The following is a 25,051-nucleotide window of genomic DNA, read 5'->3' on the forward strand; positions in this document are numbered from 1 at the left end:
GGAGGTTTTATTGTGTTGCAGAGTGGCTGGCTTCTCCTTTTTATTCTCATGGTCAGCCAGCTATGGTAATCCGTTTCGTTGTTTTAATCTCTTCTACCTGTTACTTGTGTTTCTGTGGTTTTCTTCTCTCCTTTTGTCCATTTAAGTGTTCATGTGGTTTTTCCTTTCTCTCTGTTTTGTGTTGTCAGTCTTGCTTGTTATATTCTCACCCTTGTGGCATTGTTTTATTCAGAACAAGGGACCGATGACCTATCAGTTTACCCCCCCCCCCCCCCTTTTAAACCAACTAACCTTAATTACGAAGACTGCTAGCAGATTTTGAAGTGTCACATGAAGGTCTTTATTTACAACAAAATAAACATAGATGAAATGCAGCTATCGTGGTACTCACTAACATTTGTGTTATTCAGCTGTGGAGGCACGAAATGATAAAGACACCGTATTTCACACACACATAAAACCTGTTACATGGTACTGGTACCTGGAATACAATGCTACTGTAATATCACCAGACTTCTGGTGAGTTAAACAGTTCCAAGTTAGTGCTGGATCTCGGTTATTGTTTGTTTTTTCAAATTGTAAACATTTATCCATTTTTAAGTCAGTACCACTTTTGATATTTAATAAGAAATTCTCTTTGGGTTGAGCGTTTTCTGTAAATCTGTCACTTCTGCCTTCATTAAAGTTGTGCTCCTGCTGCTGTTGGAAGCTTTGAGCTGTGAAGTACAAATGGCTGCAGACAACAACAATAGTTGCTCATAGTGCTGTGACAATACTGATGAGGTGTTACCATAGATATGTGTTACAAACTCATGTTATGTCATTTGTTGTGATAGAGGTGCAAAGCAACCATACCAAACCCACCTATTTTGCTTGCTCTGCAATAGGCTTGTTTCTTCTTAGCTGCCCCGACTTGTGGTCGTGACTCACTAATCATCATGCCATTGTTGTTTACAGGTAATTATTGTTATTGCACATCCATTTTTAGTGCTCCGTCATCTCATATTCCTTTTATCATTGTGTTTTTTGTACAGTACTGCACTGTGAAGTTTTTAGTGCTTACTGTTTATTGATTGTGTGGCATAGTTCTTCTGTATTTGTTACAGTACTGTATATATTTGTGATTGTGTGTGCTGTACAGCTTGTGTGTGTGTGTGTGTGTGTGTGTGTGTGTGTGTGTGTGTGTGTGTGTGTGTGTGTGTGTTTTCAAAATGTCAGAAGTGAATGATACACATGTTACTCTTTCATTAAATGAAAAGTTAGCAGTGCTACGAAAACTGGACACAGGGTAATCACTCGAAAAAATTGCAAAGGAACTCATCAGAGGGTTCATGATAACTAAAGAGTAGAGAAGAATTCGGACAGACTTTGAATCATGTAGAGTGACAGTAGATGGTGAAAATGCTCTTAAGAATTGCAGAACATTGAAAAAGCCTAAATTTGAACTGCTTGATAATGCATTGTGGATGTGGTTCCACAAAGAAAGGAAGAAGGAAAGGAGCCTGATATCTGGGCTCATTATAAAAGAAAAGGCAATAGCTTTGGGGGGGGGGGGGGGTGATAGAAGCCAGAAGCGATTTAGCAGCTAGTGAAGGCTGGATTTATTGCTGGAAAACCCATGATGGCATTTGGTGTATTTCAATTTCTGGTGGAAAACTATCTGCTGATACTGAGGTGGCTAAGGAGTTTTGTATGAAGTTCCAAGGAACTTCTGAAGAAAATGAAGTGTTAGATTGCCTAGTCTATAACGTGGACGAGCCAGACCTGAACTATAAAATACTTGCTGCATCAAATGAAACTGAGAAAGGAATGAAACATAAAAAGGTTAGGCTAATTGTTGCTTCTTGCAGCAGTGCTGATAATTCACACAAGCTTCCCGTTTGTTATTAGGATATGTAAGAAGCTTAGGGCATTCAAGAACATTACCAACTTATCTTCCTTTCAAGTTTATTACTGCAATCAAAAATTGCTTGTATGGACTGGAATCTTTTCAAATCTTTTTTTTGAGAAGTTTGTTCCTTCTGTTGTAAAAGACTTGAAACAAAAGTTCTCTCTTTGTGCTCTGTTGCTGTTCGATAATGCCTCATCAGATCCATCTGAGGAGGATCTCGTGAAAGGGGACAAAAACGCCATCTTCCTTCCATCAAATATCACATTGCGTACCATACCAATGGAACTGGGAGTAATGGTTAAAGAGGCAGTATCGCAGAAAGTACGTCAGCTCGATTTTAGAAAAATATCAAGGAGGTTGTGATGTACTTGAAGCTGTGAAATCCCTCAATGTCAGAGATGCTACCTATACAGTTGCTGATTCATGGAAGGAACTAAAATCTGACATGCTGCAAAAATCTTACCATAAGCTTCAGGTGGAAGTTATGACCGAATCTGACCAGTTTGAAGGGGAGCAGAATGACGTCACGCAGGATGTCATTAAAGATCTACATACTGTACCACCAAATGCCCGTGCTAGTGAAGTGAGGAGTGGATTTTCTAGTGTGACAAAGACTGTGAAATGAGTGAAGAGGTCCATGACGATCGTATTATTGCTGCTGTTTTGCAAGAAAATGGTGAAGAAATTGTGAAGGTCTTGGCTGGTGAAGACAGACCCCCTACCTGGATTTCACACATTGATGCCAAGTATGCTTTTGTTATTGTCCTTCAGTACATTGAGCAGAAATCAACTGCAACACCTATGGACATTTTGTAGACCAAGAAATGGAGGAACAATACAGCTTAGTCCAGAATTTTACCTTCTACACAAAAGATCTTTAACTGACTTTTTTCCTAAGTGATTTTTTACTAGTGTATAGGGTACCTTCAGTTTTTACTGTACTGTACATATGTATTCTGTGTATAGTGCAGTAGATAGATACTGTAGTGTGTTGCTCTTTTTCAGTATGTAATAATAAGGGGGTTGTGGAGTTTATTGCAGTGTTTTTACTGTAGAGAACAATATGCATATGTATAGTAGTCCCAAAACTGTGAACAGAGGGGTCAGTTTTACATGATCAGTGGTCATTGAATATATTTTTATTCTTGCAGAGAAACTTTTTTCTTTAAAAAAGAGCCATCATGTAGCAGCACAGAATCATGCTACAAGGTTTTAACATCTGCTAGACAGGTCTGTATTTCTGTACGTGTTTCCTGTGACTTCTTACAAATTAGTGTGGACTTTGCCTCTTTATAATCACATGCAACAGACCATTGTTTTGGTAACTAATAATGATGTTGCCAATGTGGAGCCAGTTTTACCCCAGATTTTTTTATTGAATCTGTTGGCTACTCCTTTAGGCTCTGTAGCCTCCTCTGTGTTCAGCATTTTCATCTGTTGTGTATTCCATATGGAATTTGAGATTTTTGTAGCTATTTATTTCTAGTTTCTTGTTTTTAATTTTGTTAGCACAGTGCTATTGTGGTTTGATTAGAGTAACTCTGAATCTTATCTTGAATTCTGCAGTTTTCTAACATAAGGTGACTTTGTGGCTCAGTGGCAAGTGTGAGGCTACAAAAATCCAAGTCTGTAAGGCTTCTTTCTGTGTGAGCTATGATTTCTCTTGTTTTGATGATTTCTGTGCATGCAGGTCAATGTCAACAAAATAATTTCGCATTCAAAGGAGGAAGTTGGTGATTGAAATTTCTTGAGAAGATCCTGCTGCAGTGAGAAACGCCTTTGTTTTAATGATGTCCATGCAAAATCCTGTATCATGCCCATGACACTCTTTCCCCATTATCCCGATAATATAAAAATGCTGCCCTTCTTTGAACTTTCTTGCTGTACTCTGTTAATCCGGTCTGGTAAGGATCCCACACTGTGAAGCAGTACTCCAAAAGAGGACAGACAAGTGTAGTTTAGGCAGTCTCTTTAGCAGATCTGTGCACCTTTAAGTGTTCTGCCACTGAAACACAGTCTCTAGTTTGTCCTACCCACATTTTCAATGTGTTATTTCCAATTTAAGTTGTTCATAATTGTAATTCCTAGGTATTTAGTTGAATTTATGGCTTATTGTGTAATCAAAGTTAAATGGATTCCATTGAGGCTTCATGTGGATGACCTCAAACTTTCCATTATTTAGAGTCAATCGCCAATGTTTGCACCATGGATAAACAACAGTAATATCTGCATACATTATCCCCTAAATCATTTATATAGATAAAGAACAGCAGAGGGCCAATAATACTACCTAGGGGAAATTTTGCCCAGCATTTCTTTCATTGCTGGCAATGATTTGTGTGTGTAAAAAATGCAAAGTTTCACAATAGTTTGTAGTGTCTGTTAAATATTAGTCAGTGAAGAGGTCGGAGGAAGGTTGCAGCATACCACACTCGGTAGAACCATGCGTCGTAGAACACTGCAGTCATAACAATGTCTATGTTGATGGGAGGTTTAGTTAAGGTTTACATTTATTTTCTCTGACATTTCATGACATGTATGTGCCAATGGCGAGCAAGTGAGCCATTCTTAGCTCTGTCATGTCCTTTACTTAACTGCATCTAGGCTTTACAAAGGGCTCTCCAAATGTAAAAAAAATATGAGAGTACATTCCAAATGTACTGTGCTACTTACCTGGTTTCTTCCTGAGAGCACTGCACCCGTGGCTTCTTCTTTGTGCAGTAACATAGGCTGCAAAATATACAACTGAGGCTATCAGAAATTCAACAAAGAGTTTGATATGAGCCTTCAGCTCTGCTTGGAACTGGCTGACTGTCATAGGTGCAGAACATGATACTGTTAATTGAAAGCTTCACTTCTGACTTGGTAACAGATGTAATCTTCATAACCCTTTCAGCCGATGGCCAAAACAAGAGCTGAAGAGGACTTCAGAGTCCATAAAACTTAATTGTTGCTACATCTACATCTACATCCATACTACGCAAGCCACCTGACGGTGTGTGGCGGAGGGTACCTTGAGTACCTCTATCGGTTCTCCCTTCTATTCCAGTCTCGTATTGTTTGTGGAAAGAAGGATTGTCGGTATGCCTCTGTGTGGGCTCTAATCTCTCTGATTTTATCCTCATGGTCTCTTCGCGAGATATACGTAGGAGGGAGCAATATACTGCTTGACTCTTTGGTGAAGGTATGTTCTCGAAACTTTGACAAAAGCCCTTACTGAGCTGCTGAGCGTCTCTCCTGCAGAGTCTTCCACTGGAGTTTATCTATCATCTCCGTAACGCTTTCGCGATTACTAAATGATCCTGTAACGAAGCGCGCTGCTCTCCGTTGGATCTTCTCTATATCTTCTATCAACCCTATCTGGTACGGATCCCACACTGCTGAACAGTATTCAAGCAGTGGGCGAACAAGCGTACTGTAACCTACTTCCTTTGTTTTCGGATTGCATTTCCTTAGGATTCTTCCAATGAATCTGTCTGGCATCTGCTTTACCGACGATCAACATTATATGATCATTTTAAATCACTGTTGTGCACTTGAACTGTGACTCATAGCTGCCCAATAGAGTTTACACCACATCTCAGATGAGATCCTCTGGCAAACCTGTAGTGTTGACAAGTCTCTTCTGTCCTGACAAAGCTGCTGTTTCTCTCCGACATTGGGGCTCCTAGTGATGACCCACAAACTGAGTGGTGTGTGTGTGTGTGTGTGTGTGTGTGTGTGTGTGTGTGTGTGTGTGTGTGTGTGTGGGCGCGCGCTTGCGCACATGCAAGTACACACGGATTATTACTTGTGAAAATTAATTGTGTGTATATATTATAGGAACTACAGTGTATGTATTGTAGCTATCAACATGAACATAAATTAGAAACTCTCGTACTTAGGTTAAGGAGTACAGGTACCTGAAGTGATTGTCCTCTGATTCAATAACTGAGACAGTAATGCAAATGACTAATGAAACTCAATTGGTAGTGAAATATTTGACACATTGTTGGATATTATTAAGGACTCCTCCATCAGTTTTACACCTGTTGACATAATGATTATCAGAAGGTAAGTACCATTCATCATACAGTCAACATGAGGGTCATACACAGCAACAGAAACAGCCATAGTAGAGTAACTTGCTAATAGCAGCTCCTGACAGAGAAAATAAAAATAAATCTTAGTACATCATCATTTGTGCATAAATATTGAGGGACGTGCCACTGTACGTACTGTCGCAAACTTTTTTCGGTTACTTTCTAAATGAGCCCTATAAGCTTCATATTTTTTCTCTTCAACAAAGTCATGCAACCAAATTATCATAATGAAATTACAATGAAATCCAGACCATCAGCTGCTTACAGGCGTTGATAAGTATCAGCGGGGACAGTTATTTATGTGATGTTTGGATCTCACTTTCAACAATCACGGTTACTGTTTGTATCTATTATAAACTCCATCACAAAGTCCATGGTCCATGAAAGCGTTTCTACATGCCTGTATCTCTGTACAGTTTACCATGCCTCTGCACAAAACTAGCATAGTCCCTGTGGGTATTTAACTATCAGATAGCAGTTACTAGTAAGATGAAAGGTTCTGAATGACTCACATCTACATGTACCTCTCCATCAACATGGCTACTCCTCAAATTGCACTTAAGTGCCTGGGAGAGGGTTTATTGTACAATCTTCACACTAGTTCTCTATTATTCCACTCTCCATCGGTGCACAGAAAAAACGAACACCTGTATCTTTCCATGTGAGCTCTGACTTCCCTTATTTTTTTATGATAATTGTTTCTCCCTCTGTAGGTCGGCATCAACAAAATATTTTTGCATTTGGAGGAGAAAGTTGGGGATTGATATTTGTAATTCCTAGGAATTTAGCTGAATTTACGGCTTATAGATTTTATTGATTTACCATGTAACTGAAGTTTAACAGACTTCTTTTACCACTTGTGCAGGTGACTCATGCTTTCCTTTATTTAGGGTCAGTTGCCAGTTTTTGCACCATACAGCTATCCTATGTACATTGTTTTGCAATTGGTTTTGATCTTGTCAAGATTTTGTTAGATGATAAACAATCTACGGTGGCTGTTCAGATTCTCATAAATCATTTACATAGATAAGGAACAGCAGAGGGGCCATAACACTACCTTGGGGAACACCAGATATCACTTCTGTTTTACTCGATGACTGTCAGTCAGTTACTATGAGCTGTGACCTCTGACAGGAAATCACAAATCTTGCCTCTCTTGAATATTGGTGTGACGTGTACAGCTTTCCAGTCTTTGGGTTCAGATTTTTCACCAAGCAAGTAGTTATATATAATTAACTAGGAGTCATTGCATAAGCATACTCTGAAAGGAGGTAATCTGAACACGGAAGACTTACTTTAATTGATTTAAGTTGCTCCACTACTCTGAGGATATCTGTTTCTCAGTTACTCATGTTGGCGGTGTTCTTGATTCAAATTCTGGAATATTTACTTCATCCACTTTGGTGGAGGAATTTCAGACAGCTGTATTTAGTAACTCTGCTTTAGCAGCACTGTCATCAGTGGTGTTTCTGTTGCTATCATTCAAGAAAGCTTTGAATGTGCTTTGCCGCTAGCATACTTCACATATGATCAGAGTCTTTTTGGATTTTCTGCCAGGTTTCGAGACAGTTTCACTGTGGAAACTGTTATAAGCATCTCACATTGAAGTCTATACTAAATTTTGAGCTCCTGTAAAAGATTGCCAATCTTGGAGATTTTGTGTTCATTTAAATTTGGCTTACTTTTTTCATTGCTTCTGCTAGTGTTCTGACCCATTTTGCATACCATGAGGGATCAGCTCAATCTTTTGTTAATTTATTTGGTATAAACCTCAGTTGCTGTTGACACTATTTAATAAAGCAAGTAAGCTAAATGCTTTGCACAAAGAAAGTACTTTCGGCTGCTGGAACTCACCCTGCTTATTTTTGCAACTGGGGTAGGTTTTCAATAGTTGCTGTTCTATTCAAGTCAGCTGACAGTGGCATATATAGCAGGGCAAAGACGGTCCACAAAATTTATACATTTGGCCTTATTTCTCACAAACACACAAGTGATAAAAATGAGCCTAAATATGCCCTGAGAAAAGCTTACATATTCTAGATGAACCTAAATGTGGACTGAGAAAACCTTACATATTCCTGCTTATTCAGTAACACACAGTAAAACAAACAAAATACCTTGTGGAAAGAACATTCTGCACTTGTTCTGTATGCACTACGTGACCACTTTAATTTGCCGAAAATGCTACAAGAGTTTTTAAGTTCAATGGGACAGAAAATAAATTCATTAAATCACTGCAACTGTATAGATAAGTTCATGAAACTAGGTTTGATTGATGTGGAAACAGTCCATCAATAAGGTACACAAATTAAATGAAGTAAAGAATCGGGGAAAGAATAAAGATGGGTGTGAATGGAGGGCAGTTGCTCAAAACTGACCTACTGTAGCCCACCTTGTCATTCACTGAAAGCTGAAATTGTGCCAAGTGTGTGTTTGGGTTGTTTAGACTGGAAAGTTTTGGGGAGAGAACCACTAAGAATTTGTACGTTACTGCATGTAAGGCAAGTGGTCACTGCTATTTACTTCAGAGGCTGTATTCATTCATAGTCCTGGTGGAAAATTTGTCTTTAGTTTTGGATTAATACAATAATGGTCATTAGAGTGAACATGGCATATACACTAGCTGTTTTCTATGATATATGTAGTCTTTCTAGTGTTGTAGGTGAAGCCAGTATATTTTTATCTGTACAAATTTAGGATAATTCATAATTTGTATAATTTCAAGTGTAAAATAAATGTTGTGGTTGATAAAGCCTCCATAATTTACTGTCTCTGTATCATGACAGTGGTATTAGAGAGAAGGAGAAGGTTGTGTTCTATTTTCTGTGCAGAAATGAAATGCCACTCTGTGCAGAATGGTGGAACTTCTGGTGAAGAAAAATAGCGTATCTTGTGTGTGTGTGTGTGTGTGTGTGTGTGTGTGTGTGTGTGTGTGTGTAGTTGGTATGTAAGAATTAATTTTTGTTGATATTTGGTGGTTTATCTTCTTCTGACATGGCAGACTTCCAGAGTGAATAGACATTTGGTTTAAGATGTTTGACTGTGGCATCCACATTTCCTTGCTGTTTAAGGATAACTGCTATCTACCTTTGTAGCTGAGGGGTTAGCATAGCTGACTGTCATAAGAGTGACATATGTTTGATTCCCAGGTCGATCAAAGGTTTTCCTTGGTGGGAGGACTTAAATGGGTTGACCACATGCCCCCCCCCCCCCCCCCCCCAACCCATACCACATCCAATAACACTATCTGCAGCAGATGATATGGTGAGACAAGCCAAAAAGTGGAAGGTTAGAAATTTAATACTAATCGTTACTTCTGTGACATCATTAGTCATTTGAAAGCATTCCCTCCACTTTCCCCTCCTCCACCCCTCTTATGAGAGAGTCACATATAGCCAAGGTACAGAAGTTTTGATTGCATTATTTTTTTATTTTCTTAAAGTTCCATTGAATAACCGAAATCCTAGTGTTCACTGCTTGTGAATGGCTCTGAGCATAATGTAAGTTTTTGAAGTTTTTGAACTTTGTAAAAATATTTGACATGTAAGTGATGTATGAAAGTTAAATGAACACTTATAAGAAGCGTAACTTTATTAACCGTGACCATTGGTGATAACTTTTTATTACATGTATAAGTAATGGATGCCCTACATCTACATGATTACTCTGCAATTCACATTTAAGTGCTTGGTAGAGGGTTCATCGAACCACAATCATACTATCTCACTACCATTCCACTCCTGAACAGCGCGTGGGAAAAACGAGCACCTAAACCTTTCTGTTCAAGCTCTGATTTCTCTTATTTTATTTTGATGATCATTCCTACCTATGTAGGTTGGGCTCAACAAAACATTTTCGCATTTGGAAGAGAAAGTTGGTGACTGAAATTTTGTAAATAGATCTCGCCGCGACGAAAAACGTCTTTGCTTTAATGACTTCCATCCCAACTCGCGTATCATATCTGTCACACTCTCTCCCCTATTACGTGATAATACAAAACGAGCTGCCCTTTTTTGCACCCTTTCGATGTCCTCGGTCAATCCCACCTGGTAAGAATCCGACACCGCACAGCAATATTCTAACAGAGGACGAACGAGTGTAATGTAAGCTGTCTCTTGAGTGGACTTGTTGCATCTTCTAAGTGTCCCGCCAATGAAACGCAACCTTCGGCTCACCTTCCCCACAATATTATCTATGTGGTCTTTCCAACTGAAGTTGTTGGTAATTTTTACACCCAGGTACTTAGTTGAATTGACAGCCTTGAGAATTGTACTATTTATCGAGTAATCGAATTCCAACGGATTTCTTTTGGAACTCATGTGGATCACCTCACACCTTTCGTTATTTAGCGTCAACTGCCACCTGCCACACCATACAGCAATCTTTTCTAAATCGCTTTGCAACTGATACTGGTCTTTGGATGACCTTACTAGACGGTAAATTACAGCATCATCTGCGAACAACGTAAGAGAACTGCTCAGATTGTCACCCAGGTCATTTATATGGATCAGGAACAGCAGAGGTCCCAGGACGCTTCCCTGGGTAACACCTGATATCACTTCAGTTTTACTCGACGATTTGCCATCTATTACTACGAACTGCAACCTTCCTGACAGGAAATCACGAATCCAGTCGCACAACTGAGACGATACCCCATAGGCCCGCAGCTTGATTAGAAGTCGCTTGTGAGGAACGGTTTCTTCCGGAAATCTAGAAATACGGAATCAACTCGAGATCCCCTGTCAATAGCGGCCATTACTTCGTGCGAATAAAGAGCTAGCTGCGTTGCGCAAGAACGATGTTTCCTGAAACCATGCTGATTACGTATCAATAGATCGTTCCCCTCGAGGTGATTCATTATGTTTGAATACAGCATATGCTCCAAAACGCTACTGCAAACCAACGTCAATGATACAGGTCTGTAGTTTGATGGATTACTCCTACTACCCTTCTTAAACACTGGTGCGATCCGCGCAATTTTCCAATCTGTAGGTACAGATCTATCGGTGAGCGAGCGGTTGTATATGATTGCTGAGTAGGGAGCTATTGTATCAGCGTTATCTGAAAGGAACCTAATCGGTATACAATCTGGACCTGAAGACTTGCCCATATCAAGCGATTTGAGTTGCTTCGCAACCCCTAAGGTATCTACTTCTAAGAAACTCATGCTAGCCAGCTGTTCGTGTTTCAGATTCTAGAATATTCCATTCGTCTCCCCTGGTGAAGGAATTTCAGAAAACTGCGTTCAATAACTCCGCTTTAGCGGCACAATCGTCGGTAACAGTACCATCGGCACTGCGCAGCGAAGGTATTGACTGGTGTCAGTGTATGAAGGAAGATTCCTCCCTGCAGTAATTGTTGCTCTGTTAACCTGCCTTAATGTTACATTGCTATAAGAGAAAAGCTGGTAGCCATAAGCAGTAAAATATCTGGTTGGTATATATTTGAAACTTAGTTGTTACTGTTCACTGAATACTTAAAGTTAAGGAAGATGGTTGTATCCAGTGCACAAGGCATACATTTGAGTTTTAATGCACAAGTCGCACCAATATTCATGAAAGGTAGTAAGAGTAATCCACTCAATTACAGGCCCATATCATTAACGTCAATATTCAATGGGATTTTGGAGTATATATTGTGTTCAAATGTTATGAATTATGTTGAAGAGAATGGTCTATTGACACACAGTCAGCACAGGTTTAGAAAAAATCATTCATATGTGTCTACAACTATCTCTTTACACTCACAAAGTGCTGAGTGCTATTGACAAGTGATTTCAAATTGATTCTGTATTTCTATATTCCCAGAAGGCTTTTGATACTGTTACACACAAGTGACTCATAGTGAAACTGTGTGCTTATGGAATATCGTCTCAGTTATGTGATTAGATTCGTGATTTCCTCTCAGAGAGGTTGCAGTTTGTAATAATTGACAGAAAGTCATGTAGTAAAAGAGAAGTGATTTCTGGCATTCTCCAAGGTAATGTTATAGGCTCTCTGCCGGTCATTATCTATATAAATGATTTAGGAGAAAGTGTGAACAGCTGTCTAAGGTTGTTTGAATATGATGCTGTCATTTATCATCTAGTAAAGTCATCAGAAGATCAAAACGACATGCAATACAATTTAGAAAAGATATCTATGTGGTGCGGAAATTGGGATCTGGCCCTAAATAACGAAAAGTGAGAGTTCATCCACATGAGTGCTAAAAGGGATCTCATAAACTTCGGTTACATGATAAATCAGTCAAATCTAAAGGCTGTAAATTCAACTCAATACCAAGGAATTGCAGTTACGAACAACTGTAATTGGGAAGAACACAGAGAAAATGTTGTGGGGAAGACACAAATCTACCAAAGGGACTTCCTACACTGCGCCTGCCTGTCCTCTTTTGGAGTACTGCTGCGCAGTCTGGGATCCTTACCAGATAGGGTTAACAGAGTATGCTGAGAAAGTTCAAAGAGCAGCAGCACAATTTGTGTTATTGCGAACTACAGGATTTGGGGTGGACATCATTTAAAAGATTTTTTTTGTTGTGACAGAATCTTCTTACAAAATTTCAGTCACCAACTTTCTCCTCCAAATGCGAAAATATTTTGTTGACGCCAACTTATGTAGGGAGAAACGATCATTGTAATAAAATAAGGGAAATTAGAGCTCGCACGGAAAGATATAGGTGATCATTTTTTCTGCGTGCTGTTTGAGACTGGAATGATAGACAATTATTGTGAAGGTGGTTTGATGAACCATCTGCCAGGCACTCAAGTGATTTGTGTAGTATCCATGTGGGTGCAGATGTAGAATGGAGCATTGCATTTCCTAAACAGCATGCACTGAAAAGACATGGTGACAGTGTGAAGCTGTGTAAATAGCACAAAATTTGGTTAATTCTATTGATACTGTATTCATTTTATGACCAAAAATCACTTTCTGTTTGTGGGTTTTCAGTTGACAATGCAATCATTTGCTGTATTTCCTGAGTTTAATTAATTTTGAAATGTTATATCACCTCTCCCCTGCCCCCCCCTCCCCCACCACCACCACCACCACCACCACCACCACCACCACCACCCACACGAGTGTAAGCTTAGGATACAGCAGGTCCTCATGCGACTCAGAGTAGATTTTGACAGAGATAGGTAATGAAAGTATGCCAAGAAGATCATTCGTACAAGCAGAATCAAATTTACGTTCTATTGTAAGAAAAAAATGAGCATAAAGGAAATATCTACAAATATGTGATAGAAGACTCCGGTATGTCTGTGAAGCTAGGAAGTTTTGCAAGTCTCAATATTTATGGTGGATATGTAGCTAGACTTACACATTTTATACACTATCTGGTCAGAAGTATCCGGACACCTATTGCTGAAAATTAATATGGAGTGTCCACTTTTCTTCTTTATGAAGGCATGAACTCTGTGGGACACTTTCAGTGATGTATCTCAATACCTGATGGCAGCTCATTCTTCCTTAAGAGCAGAAACCAAGAAGACAGTATCGATGGATGTTGGGGACTGAGTGGTGGTGGATGTTCTGTCTAATCCCAAAGGTGGTACATAGGATTTGTGTCAGGATTTGGGTTGGTGTAGGCTAGTGCAATTCAGCACCATTATTGTCCACAAACCATTGCTTCACAGATGCTGATTTATAGCAGGGGGCATTACCATTATGATACAATAAACATCTCTGAACTGTTCCTGTACTGTATACACTGTATTCAGCACACAGAACGGTAAAACATGTTCGTATAATTCCACATTTAGCATTTTCTTAGGTGCAATAAGAGAAGCACGCACCAGCCACAAAGTACAGCCCTATACTGTAACTACCTGTTCTCCATACTTCACAGTTGGCACTACACATGATGGGAGGTGACATTCTCCAGGCATTCACCAAACCCAAAGCATTCCATTGGATTGCTGCAGCATATAGCATGATTAATCAGTCCAAATCACTTATTTAGTCACGCATGGCCCAGAGGCATCATTCTTTATACCACCACGAACATTGCTTACCACTGACTACAGAAATGGGTAGCTTATGAGGATATGCTCAACTGTTGTAACCCATTCTTTTTAACCCCCTACACACAGTCATTATGCTAGCTAGACTGCTGGTAACAACTTGGAACTCAAGACTGTTTCCTTCCATTAATTTGAAAAGTACTGAGAAGAAGGGCAGGATGATAGGACTCATGTTAAGACATTGGGGAGTAACTTCCTTGATATTGGAGACAGCTGTAGACGACAAAACTTAAGGGGAAGACAGAGGTAGGAATACATCCAACAAATAATTCAGGGCATTGAATTTGATACAGATACAGAAGAGGGCAAAAAATACAAATATTAATGTTACCCATGTCAAACAGGATCTGTAAATGAAGTACAGTTAATTGTTATGTAGTGCATAGCAGAAAATCATGATACAGTGTCATGAGAGAGGCTCAAAACTGTAAGTAATTTATTTATTTACTTTTTTCCTTGAGAAGCATGTGTCATAGGTCCATTTCCAAAGGACACAGTAAGAAGAGTCTGAAATTGTAACATTTATTCTAATATATGCCTCGCAAAATGACTGCGATGGCGAAACCAGAGGCTGTAGAACCCATAAAGATGCTTTCCAACACTTCTTCTTCCCAAGCACTTGAACTACACAAAAACATCTGAAATCTTTAGATGTTTTTATAGTTGTATCTCTCTTGTTGGGAAGTGGGAAATATTTGTAATGGTGCCAGAAGCACACTCTATAATATACAATAAAGTGGCTTGCATGGTTAAGATGTGACTTGAATGACAGGTCTCAGGGATGAGCATGTGGCATAATTTGTTGTAGGCAGGGATATAGACTGTAAATTACATATTTAGTGTGAAACACATCTTGGAGATGTTCCAGGAATTGAAATAACCCATGTCTCCAATATTTGTAGATTTTACAAGAGTGGACAGTAATCAGACATCGATCATTCAACAGTGTGGGGGAGTGTTGGAAATCAAGGAAGGTAGTGTACTTAGTGAGAGGGTGGTAAGAAACAACGGTAAGGTGATACAGTAGAACCTAGCTAATGTGACCTCGGATAGTTCAATTCCCCACTTAGTCTGACCATGCCATTTCTGGTTTTTGTGTGCATACCCCGTCTGTCACTACAGTTAGTTCTGTGATGTGGATCAGTAGGCAGGTGACCATTGATAGATGCAGTAATTCGATCAGTTTTAGTATGAAATAACTTGTTTCTTACCTGATCAGTAAGTGTTACTTTGAATTCATTTTATAAATTAGTGACCATGTTTTTTTTTACATATCGAAGTATGTAATGTTTTTTTTACATATCGAAGTATGTAAAATTAAATTATAGCATCAACTAAACGTAAACATGTGATGCTGTCTTTAGCAGAGAAACTGATAGGATTTAGAAGGTTTGCTAAAGAAGTGTCTCTTTAAAAAACTGCAAATGAGGGGATGACAAAACAACAGTTGAAGAATGGAAAAAAATAGAAAAATTTATGAAAGCGACACAGTGACGATTGATGAGAAGAGTGAACTGAAAATGAGAAAGACTTTGAATAACACCAAAAGTGAAATTCTAGGTGATGCTTTGTGGGTATAGTTTGAGCAGGAGAGAAGAAAACAAAACTCTGTTGTGTGGACTAATTGTAAAAGAAAATACTGGCTGATCAAAAAGTCAGTATAAATTTGAGAACTTAATAAACCACGGAATGATGTAAATAGAGAGGTAAAAATTTACACAAATGGTTGGAATGACATGGGGTTTTATGAGAACAAAAAACAAAAAGAAGTTCACAAAATGTCTGACAGATGGCACTGGACAGCACAAAGTCAGTGACTGCACATGACAATCGTGTATAAAAGGAGCTGTAATGAGAGAGAGAATCAGATGCGCCAGCAGTCGCAGCAAATTGATGTTACTTGAAAAGGCGCATTTAATGAAGCTGTATTATCAGAATGGGGAATGTGCTTGTTCAGCGTTACGGTCCTATTGCTATAGGAAGGGGATTCGAATGGGTAAAGGTCCATTGACAAATGCAGCTGTGGCGAGAATGATTTCGAAGTTCGAATCCACGGGTTGTTTAGTCGATAGACCCCATAGTGGCCAACCGAGCACAAGGCGTAATGCTGCTGAGACAGTTCAGGAAGAACTGGAGACTGTAGAGGGTTCGTCCACGCACAGGGAAGTCAGCGCTCGTGCAGTCGCACCAGCATTCCATACACTACTGTTTGGTTGGCACTTAGGCGTACCCTCTGATGCTATCTGTAGAAAAGCCATCAGCATCATGAACTGTTACCTGGCGTTTTAGTGAAGTAGAGGGCATTTGCGGTGTGTGCATTTCAAAAGATGGCGGAAGATGACAATTGGCTGAGTAACGTGTTGTGGACCAACGAAGCTCATTTCATGCTCCGAGGGTCTGTCAATGCCCACAACTGCAGAATTTGGGCTACCGAAAATCCTAGAACTGTCGTGGAAACTCCATTGCACGGCGAGAAAGTCACGGTATTGGTTGGATTTACCACATCTACCGTTATCGGGCCTTTTTTCTTTGAGGAAATGCGTGATTCTGGTTTTGTAAGTGCTACCGTGACAGGTGAGAGGTACGACAGGTGAGAGGTACGCCGATATGTTACAGAATCACATCATCCCCAGTCTGGCTGATAAACACCCACTGGAACGTACGATGTTTATGCAGGATGACGCTCCACCCGATATTGCTAGATGAGTGAAGATCTCTTGCGCATGTTGTTTGGTGATTATCGTATGCTCAGCTGCCACTTTCATCATGCTTGGCCTCCCAGGTCCCCAGACCTCAATCCGTGCGATTATTGGCTTTGGGGTTACCGGAAGTTGCAAGTTTATCATGATCGACCGACATCTCGAGGGATGCTGAAAGACAACATCCGACACCAATGCCTCACCATAACTCCGGACGTGCCTTACAGTGCTGTTAACAACATTATTCCTCGACTACAGCTATTGGTGAGGAATGATGGTGGACATATTCAGCATTTCCTGTAAAGAACATCATCTATGCTTTGTCTTACTTTGCTATGCTAATTATTGCTATTCTGATCAGTTTTTTTGTTCTAATAAAACCCCAAGTCATTCCAAGCATGTGTGTCAATTTGTACCTCTCTATCTACATTATTCCGTGATTTATTCAGTTTTCAAATTTATATTGACTTTTTGATCACCCGGTATATTGATTTTGTATGAAAGATTAGGAGGAAATATTGGAAATGCAAAGTCTGTAACAGCCTGTAACTGTAACATCAGTGGAATGGCATTTGAAATGTAATTATTTTTGGTATGAAACTGTCTGCTGACAAAACAGCTGTCAATGAATTTGTTCCAAAATTTGAAAAAATTATTAAACATCAAAAGCTGATACCTTGCTAAATGTATAACATTGATGAGTGTGGTTTAAACTACAAAATGCTCCCTACAAGATCTGTTGCTGCACAAAATGAGTCTGTAATACATGAATAACTTGCAAAAGATAGAATAACTATTGATCTCTGTAGTAATGCTAATGGAAGCCACAAAATGCCATTGTTTGTAATTGGAAGAGGAAAAAAACCAAGGGCGCTCAAGAACAGTGATATGGCATCACTACCTGTGTATCGTGGTAACCAAAAGTCAGCATGGATGGAATACAGCCTCTCTAAGAAAAGGTTTTATGATTAGTTTATCCCTACCATTACAGAATGAAAAAAATAAAAATAAAAAAACCCTCCCTCAACATGTTAGATTGATACTTGACAATGTGACATCTCATCCATACGAAGATGAATGTGAAAAAGAAGTAGTAAAACTTTTTCTACCTGACAGTTTAACATATCTAATCCAACTCGTGGATGAGGGTGTCACTGAGTGGCTGAAGAGGTGATACCATTGAAAATTCACTGGATCAATTTTAGAAAGGATACAACAAGGTAGCAGCTTGTTTAAAGCTATGAAATCAATACATGCAAAAGATTTAAACTGTACAATTTCCAAAGCTTGGGAGGAAATACTGGCATCAATATTTGAAAAATCTTGTCAAAAAATGAATGAAAGAAACAAGTGAAGAGAATTAAGGTGAAACAGCACGTGCAACAAGTGATGAAAGTCAATACGTAGAAACACCAGCAGTTCTTAGAGATTTGCAGTCTTTACAACCATATGTTGAGGTCACTAGTCTGAGTGGATCAGTACAGCTGAAGTTGACTGCACAACAGAAGAAGAATTAACTGATGACAAAATGATTGATACTGCAACTCAAGCAACTGATGAGAATGAGGAAGATGATGAAGACAATGAACGTGCAGCTTGGTTCAGATCAATAATCATATACAGGTGCTAGAAAAGCATGTAATAAGCTCTTCAATATATCTCACATTTTGTGGATAGGAAATGGCAGAACAGTGCAGCAAAATCAAGCTTGTCATCTGCTGAGCAAAAGAACATTACAGACTTTTTCATCCTGCTAAAGAACAGAACATTTTTTGTCATATGAGTTCTCATGTTGTAATCAGTTAAGTGGAAATTAGTTGTGTGTCAGTGCAGTACTGTAATAAGGTATGTGCAGATGTTAAACTGCAAGAATAAAAGGAAGCCAACCAGTTGCAATAAATGATGGGTTTCAAATAATCTTTAAATCTGTCTTCTTCATAAGGAAAAAAAAAAAACATCAGAATAATACTTCATTCAGTAAAAGCTGTCTCCACATTCTGTCTGTATTGGCAATGGCCAGTATATCCCACACACTTAAAATAAGACCATATTAGTTGCTACATGCAGACCCTACTGCTAGTTACTAATGTGGTGTGTTATTTTAAGTGTTTGGTTTTACTGATTTGAGAAACCCTTGATTCTAGGGCCCTTAATCTTTACATATGGATATGCAAACTGTTGCCGATACATGTAATGTAGAGACAGCTTTTACTGGATGAATTACTAATGTGAAGTTTGTTTGTTCTTCTGAAGAAGATGGGTTTAAATCTGTCAAAACCAGGGTAAAGGTTGTTTGAAATCCACCATTTATTGCAGCAGGTTGGCTGTGGTTTATCCCTGCTGTTCTGTAACCATTGCTGTTGTGCAGCCATGTTCAAAATAATTCAAGTTGTTAAATTTTCATTCATGGTAACACTATCTTACTGTGCAATACAGATGTATTTTAGACTGTAGGTAAGATTTTTTTAGTGTATCTACATTCTCTTTGTGTTTTGCTTCTGTTTTAACAGTGAACACTATTTCAGACAGCACTTCCAGTAGAAAATTAAAGTTGTACTAAGATGTTATGGGTCATTAAAAGGGTTCCTATGATAAACAACTTTTTTTGCATTCTGACCATGTTACTGGTCTGTAGCGGACAGATTGGCGAGGTAATACCTAAAATATTTATAGTGAAAAGTTTCTGTGCATGCACAGGTTGATGACAAGCTTATGTCGCTTGTCCAAGAATATTCATCATATTAATTAATAAATTAGAAGAAACAGCAAAGGTGGTAACTTTACTGGCAAATACAGGAGCTGAACACAGGACAATTTTATACAGCCATGGCAAAGTCCAGAGATGGGATGATGGTAATAGTGAGGTTTGTAGCCAATAGGACAGATGGAGCTGACCTGGACAGTAATCTTGAGAAAACATACATAATAGTTTTTTGATTCTTTCGAGAGATCTAGTGCAGACTGCTTCACTGCAAGCTGAGAATTTTATTTTTGAGCCTAGGAAAATTTTTAAATATGGGTGCAACATACAGCTGCATATAAAACAATGGAGCATTCCAGAAAGTAATGTACTGCAATTTTTTTCTTTATTGAACAGAATGAGGATTATGCACACAAGAGAATGGTATTTTATCTACACACCCTATTTTTCCACGTAATCTCCATCTCATTCTAAGGCCTCCTCCAGTACGAGACAAGGGCCTCGGTGTCCTGTCGGTATCAGTCCTTGTCCTGATGGTGGATGCAGTGCTTCACTATGTGACTCGCCACCTCATTGTCCTCAAAGTGCTGAGTTGTAATGTGTTTGTCCTCACAAATGAAATCAGCCCACTACAACATGTCAGGTGTGACAGTTGTTGGTCTCCCGACAGCTGCAATTCGTGGAGCTCCACCAAACCGCCTTCTGACAACCTCACTCTTCATGCCCAGCTACTAACTGTACTTTTGTCTACAGCAGATGCTCCATAGACTTTGCGCAAGCGTTGTTGAATATTCCCCATAGTTTCTTCCTCTGCAGTGAGCAATTCAATGAAGGCACGCTGCTTGTAATGTACATCACCTACATATGCCATTTTGAAACTGTCTGATGGAAGTGATGGAAATTTGGCGTGCTCACTCAGGAGACTTCAGATTATGCATACATAATGTTTTGCATATGTAGCATATGTTTTGGCTGAGAAAGAAAATGTGGTGCATTACTTTCTGGGCAACCCTCGTTCATCCATAACCTTGCAAGTACAACAACAATTGACATCACACGCTATCCCAAAAAAACTGAAATCAAGGCATATAATGCAGTTACATTCCCAGTGTTGATTTATACAACTGACTCCTAGAGTCTTAAACCCAGATGATGATGAAGCTTGAGCTCTAAATCTCCAGTATCTTTGGTCCAGTGGAAGGTTCTGGTGATGTCTGGACAGAAGGAGAAATCAAAGGAAACAGCTGAAATGACAATGTAATGTTGTCAGAGAATGTCTTGTAAGCCGAAATACATTCGACCCAGAGCTGTGAGCATGAGAATTTGTTAATTTTGCAAACTCGGACAGCACATAGTAGGCGAGTTCATTAAATATGGAACAGAAGTTGTGGTAAATGACGAGGTGATGGAGGCGGCAAACTATTAGGTCAGCACATAAAGGTAAAGATCAGTAAGTGCTGTAAAGTATGCTGCATAGCAAAAAGAACTGGATCTTTGTAGTGCAGTTCAGCACAAGTTGAAATCATGGGAATGTGTGTTGGTATACAAGCGGCTCAATAAATTATGTTTCTAAATGTATTTGAGCATAAGTGATCAGAATCTTAGAAAGAATGGATGAGATTCACAAGAAAGAAATATTGAGATCCATATCAGGAGAGCAGCTTTAATTGAGAGATTGTTTCCTTTTTTTTTTTTCAGGTTCTTGAAGATCCAGAGGGGAACTCCTGCCCCACTGACTTTATCAAAGAGGATCCTGAACCAAATTTGCATGTGGATGAAACTGAGAATATTGTAAGCATTCACATCTCTGATTTATTGCATATAGAGTGAGGAAAAATGCCTTTGGTTGTTTAATGTAAAGGATGTATTGCAAGGAATTAGGCATATATTGAGAGTTTTCTTGGACTAAGTGCCCTTAATAATTTTCCACTATTCTTGTACTATTAAACTTGACTTGGATTGTGATCTATTATTTGCTGACAGTTATGATTAGAATCTGAGCAGGACTTTTAACAATATGTGTAAACCTATTCTCAGCAACCCTTTTTGGTACCAAACATTTTATATGTGGTGGATGCCTTGCATTCACATTTAGTAGATGTATAAATTCTGATGGTGTAGGTTGTTTATGAAATATTCCTATTTTCAATAACTTCTGATTAATGCAATTGAGAAGAATACGTTGGACTTTTTTACCTTTTCAGTGAATCTTTGATATATGTAAGTTTATGCCAAGATTCTTAATGGGTGGGAAATTTGTTAAACGTTACAATATTTGTGTGTTCTAAATCATCCTTGATACTTCAGTTTCAACTCATTGTACTTGCGCATATATGTGAAATGTTGAATGACTAAATTAGTTTGCCAATACTTGTCACAAAGATAGCTAATAATTTCTTTAATCATTAAGTTTATAAAGAATTTTATATTTTCTCAAAAATATTTAAATTCCTAAATGAGATTTGGGTGAGTTAATGTGAGATGAGTCTTAATTTCTGCTGTAAAAGAATATGAGTCATGTTGAGGGGTTCAGAGGATCTATGTGCCACTGTATCTCAAAATATTGTATATAGAATGTGTGGATCAGATGTGTGTTGAGCTAGTTACACAGCAAAAGATAATTAATTTTGTTCTGAAAGAATATTTTCTTTTGATTCTCTGTGGACCATTATGATGAATGGCCCAGACTATGATTTAAAATGTCACGCGTTACCAGTAAATGGTGGAAGCATTCAAGAAAAATTTATTTTGCATAAAGAAAAGGCATGAAAGGATTAGCAGGGCCTCTTAATTAGTTAAGAAATTTGTTTCATTGTAGAAATGACTGACTCATTTAAGACTATTCAATATTATTATTTAAAATAATTGGTATAGGTAGCATGGTTATAGTCTAGCAGTGAAAATGCATAGGGGTACAAAAGATTTGAGTCGTTATGGGTCAATTGAATCACAAGGGAAATTTGTTCGATTAAAGAGCCATGTCGTATAGTCACTCATTTTTCACTACTCAGTACGTTAACATTTTCTTTCCTAAATGACTAATATTGCATTCAGACACTTGTCTGAACAGAATTAAATATAATCCATGAAAGAAATTTGGTTTTACATTGTATTTCAGCCAGAAAATTAAAGGTTCCATATAGATTATGAAAAGTACCTTGCACCACACAAGAATGTACGGATTCTAAAAATTCCAAGAATTTATTGGCATTAAAAACCTACCATTAAAATTCAAATTCATGAAGAATGAAATACTTCAGCCATTCAGTAACTTACCTAAAACTTGAAATGTTGCCCAGAAGGGGAGGAAGAAACAAAATGAGACTTCACAGGTTTATGGTATGTTAAATTATTTCAGTGATTATAGTATCAAGTCAAATTTACAAAGAAATTGGTGATATGAGGTCACTTATCATAATGATGTACTTTCTCTGGGTTGCATGCTTACACTGAGTTGGTTGGAAAGAGTTCCATAAAGTGATTGCAGGTGCTCCTGAGGCAAGCTGATCCACAACTATTTTATGTAACTGGTTGTAGGTAATGTTGATACTGGTATTGGGAAAGAGTTGACATACAAGCTGGTTCCACTCTTCATTTACGGTGGTCAGATTTGGGAATCTTTCTGGCCGCAGGAGTACCTCAACATCAGACAAACAGCCTTAGAGGCATGCCATATCTTGAGCATTTTCCTGTTGAAAAATAGTACCACTACACTGTCGCATGAGAAGTAATGCGTGAAGGCACAGAACATTTCTGATGTACGAGGGTGGTTTGAAAAGTGCTCAAATCACCATGAGAGGTCAGCACTAGTGCAACGAGTAGTTCACGTGATATTAATTGGAGTGCTGCCTGTAAACATGTGCTGCATCGCTGTTCTTGGAAGAGAGCTGTGGCAGTGATGTGGCTCTGTTGTTGTTCCCACATAGTGATTTGTGAAGATACAAAAAAATTGAGATTCGAGCAATGATTTAGTACTTCGTAAAGAAAAGTATGAAAGCAAAGGACATTCATGCTGATTTCCAGAATACATTGGGGGACTCTGCTCCTTCATATTCGACTGTTGCCAAGTGGACAGATGAATTTAAATTTGGTGAAGAGGATTTAGATGATGATCCGCGCATTGGTCGGCTAAGATTTCCTCCAGAAATCATTGCAAAAGTGCACAAAATGGTCACAGAGGATCTGCCAATTGAAAGTGCGTGAAATTGCTCACGCTTGCCAGATGTCATTTGAAAGGGTATATCACATATTAACTGAAGAATTATAAACGAAAAAATTATCTGCAAGATTGGTGCCACGACTGTTGATGCGCTCCCTGTGTGCCATCGCCATGACAAAATTACACGAACTAATGTATGAATTGTTGCCACACCCACCTTATTCACCCGATATGGCTCTGTCAAAACTTTCATCTCTTCCCAAAACTGAAAATTTTTCTTGATGGACAAAGATTCACTTCAAATAAAGAATTGTTAGCCATAGTTAACAACTATTTTACATGCCTGGAGGCAACTCTTTTTCGAGATGGGATCAAGGTACTGAAATATCGTTGAACCAAGTGCATTAATCTGCAAGGAGACTACATTGAAAAATAAAAAAAAGTTTCAGTCTTGTAAGTATTTTTTTCTATTCTGTTCCGAGAACTTTTCAAACCACCCTCGTACTTTTATGCCATCATAGTTCTTCCAGTCACTATCAGACATGACTTGAAGTCACACATGATGGCTGTGCACGTAATGATGTCAGGAGTAACACTATTGTGCCAGTCAAAAACATTGGAAGAACGTGATCTCTTCCCAGGCATTCCAGCAGGCCGTGCTTCCAAGTCAAGGCAACACTTCGAAACCCAGTGATTTCTGTTGTGGTGTTAATGGCAGCCTACCCATAGTATAGTAATTTCCTAGTCCGGCTGCTGCTAGTTTCCGAACAGTGGTTCAGGATGACAGAATGTTACAGGGAGCCTATAACTTTTTCTCAGATGGTGGGCACAGTTGTGAAGAGACTAAAATGTGCTTTGTGTGTAATGCAGCGATCCTCCCTTGCAGTGGTGGTATGTGGTTGAACAGAACCTTCATGATGAGTATGCCTGTCCTCATACGTGAGAGCCCCACAAATCTGGATACTGCTGCACAACTGAATCAGCTGACCAAATGGGCACCTGCAGTGAAACAGCTTCCTAATTGTCAGGTGCTGATAACACAGTCTCGCAAGCGTGCAAAACATCTTGGTTTCCTTCACAGTGCACTCAACATCTGACACTGTTCACACTCCTTATAAGGAGTGTCTAAAAAGTATCCAACCTTTGATTTTCCTGCACAAAACAGAGACGATAGCACAGCGCCACTGGACACAGTAAAGGAAGAGACCTTTATATGCATGCATTAATTTGGTCCCCGCCTTCCAGCACGTCAGTTGCCGAGCGAGATGCTACACTACGTGTTCGTTGGATTACCGATTCTCTCAAAATGATGGAAAGTGTTGAGCAAAGATACTGCATCAAATTTTGTTGATAGCTTGGTGATTCTTGAAGTGAAACAATTTGTAAGATTCAGCAGGTGTTCGGAGAAGATGTGATGGGTGTAACACAAATTAAGGAGTGGTTCAACCGATTCAAATACGGCCGCACATCAGCAGAGTGTGACCAGCATTCTGGCA

At 38.9% G+C, this 25,051-nt stretch overlaps 1 protein-coding gene across 2 annotated transcripts in view; it reads left to right on the forward strand.

Annotated features, from left to right (window-relative positions):
• Nucleotides 1-25,051, forward strand: part of LOC126426733 (zinc finger protein 430-like) — a 495,002-nt gene that overhangs the window by 429,455 nt on the left and 40,496 nt on the right. Inside the window, exon 5 of one of the 2 annotated variants that reach the window (XM_050088700.1) lies at nt 21,095-21,187. The exons of the other annotated variant lie outside the window; for it this stretch is intronic. Coding sequence (XP_049944657.1) covers nt 21,095-21,187 — 93 coding nt within the window. The remainder of the gene's footprint in view (nt 1-21,094; nt 21,188-25,051) is intronic. 2 annotated transcript variants of the gene reach the window in all.

This window comes from Schistocerca serialis, chromosome 11 (assembly GCF_023864345.2).
Source record: "Schistocerca serialis cubense isolate TAMUIC-IGC-003099 chromosome 11, iqSchSeri2.2, whole genome shotgun sequence".
NCBI classification, from domain to species: domain Eukaryota; kingdom Metazoa; phylum Arthropoda; class Insecta; order Orthoptera; family Acrididae; genus Schistocerca; species Schistocerca serialis.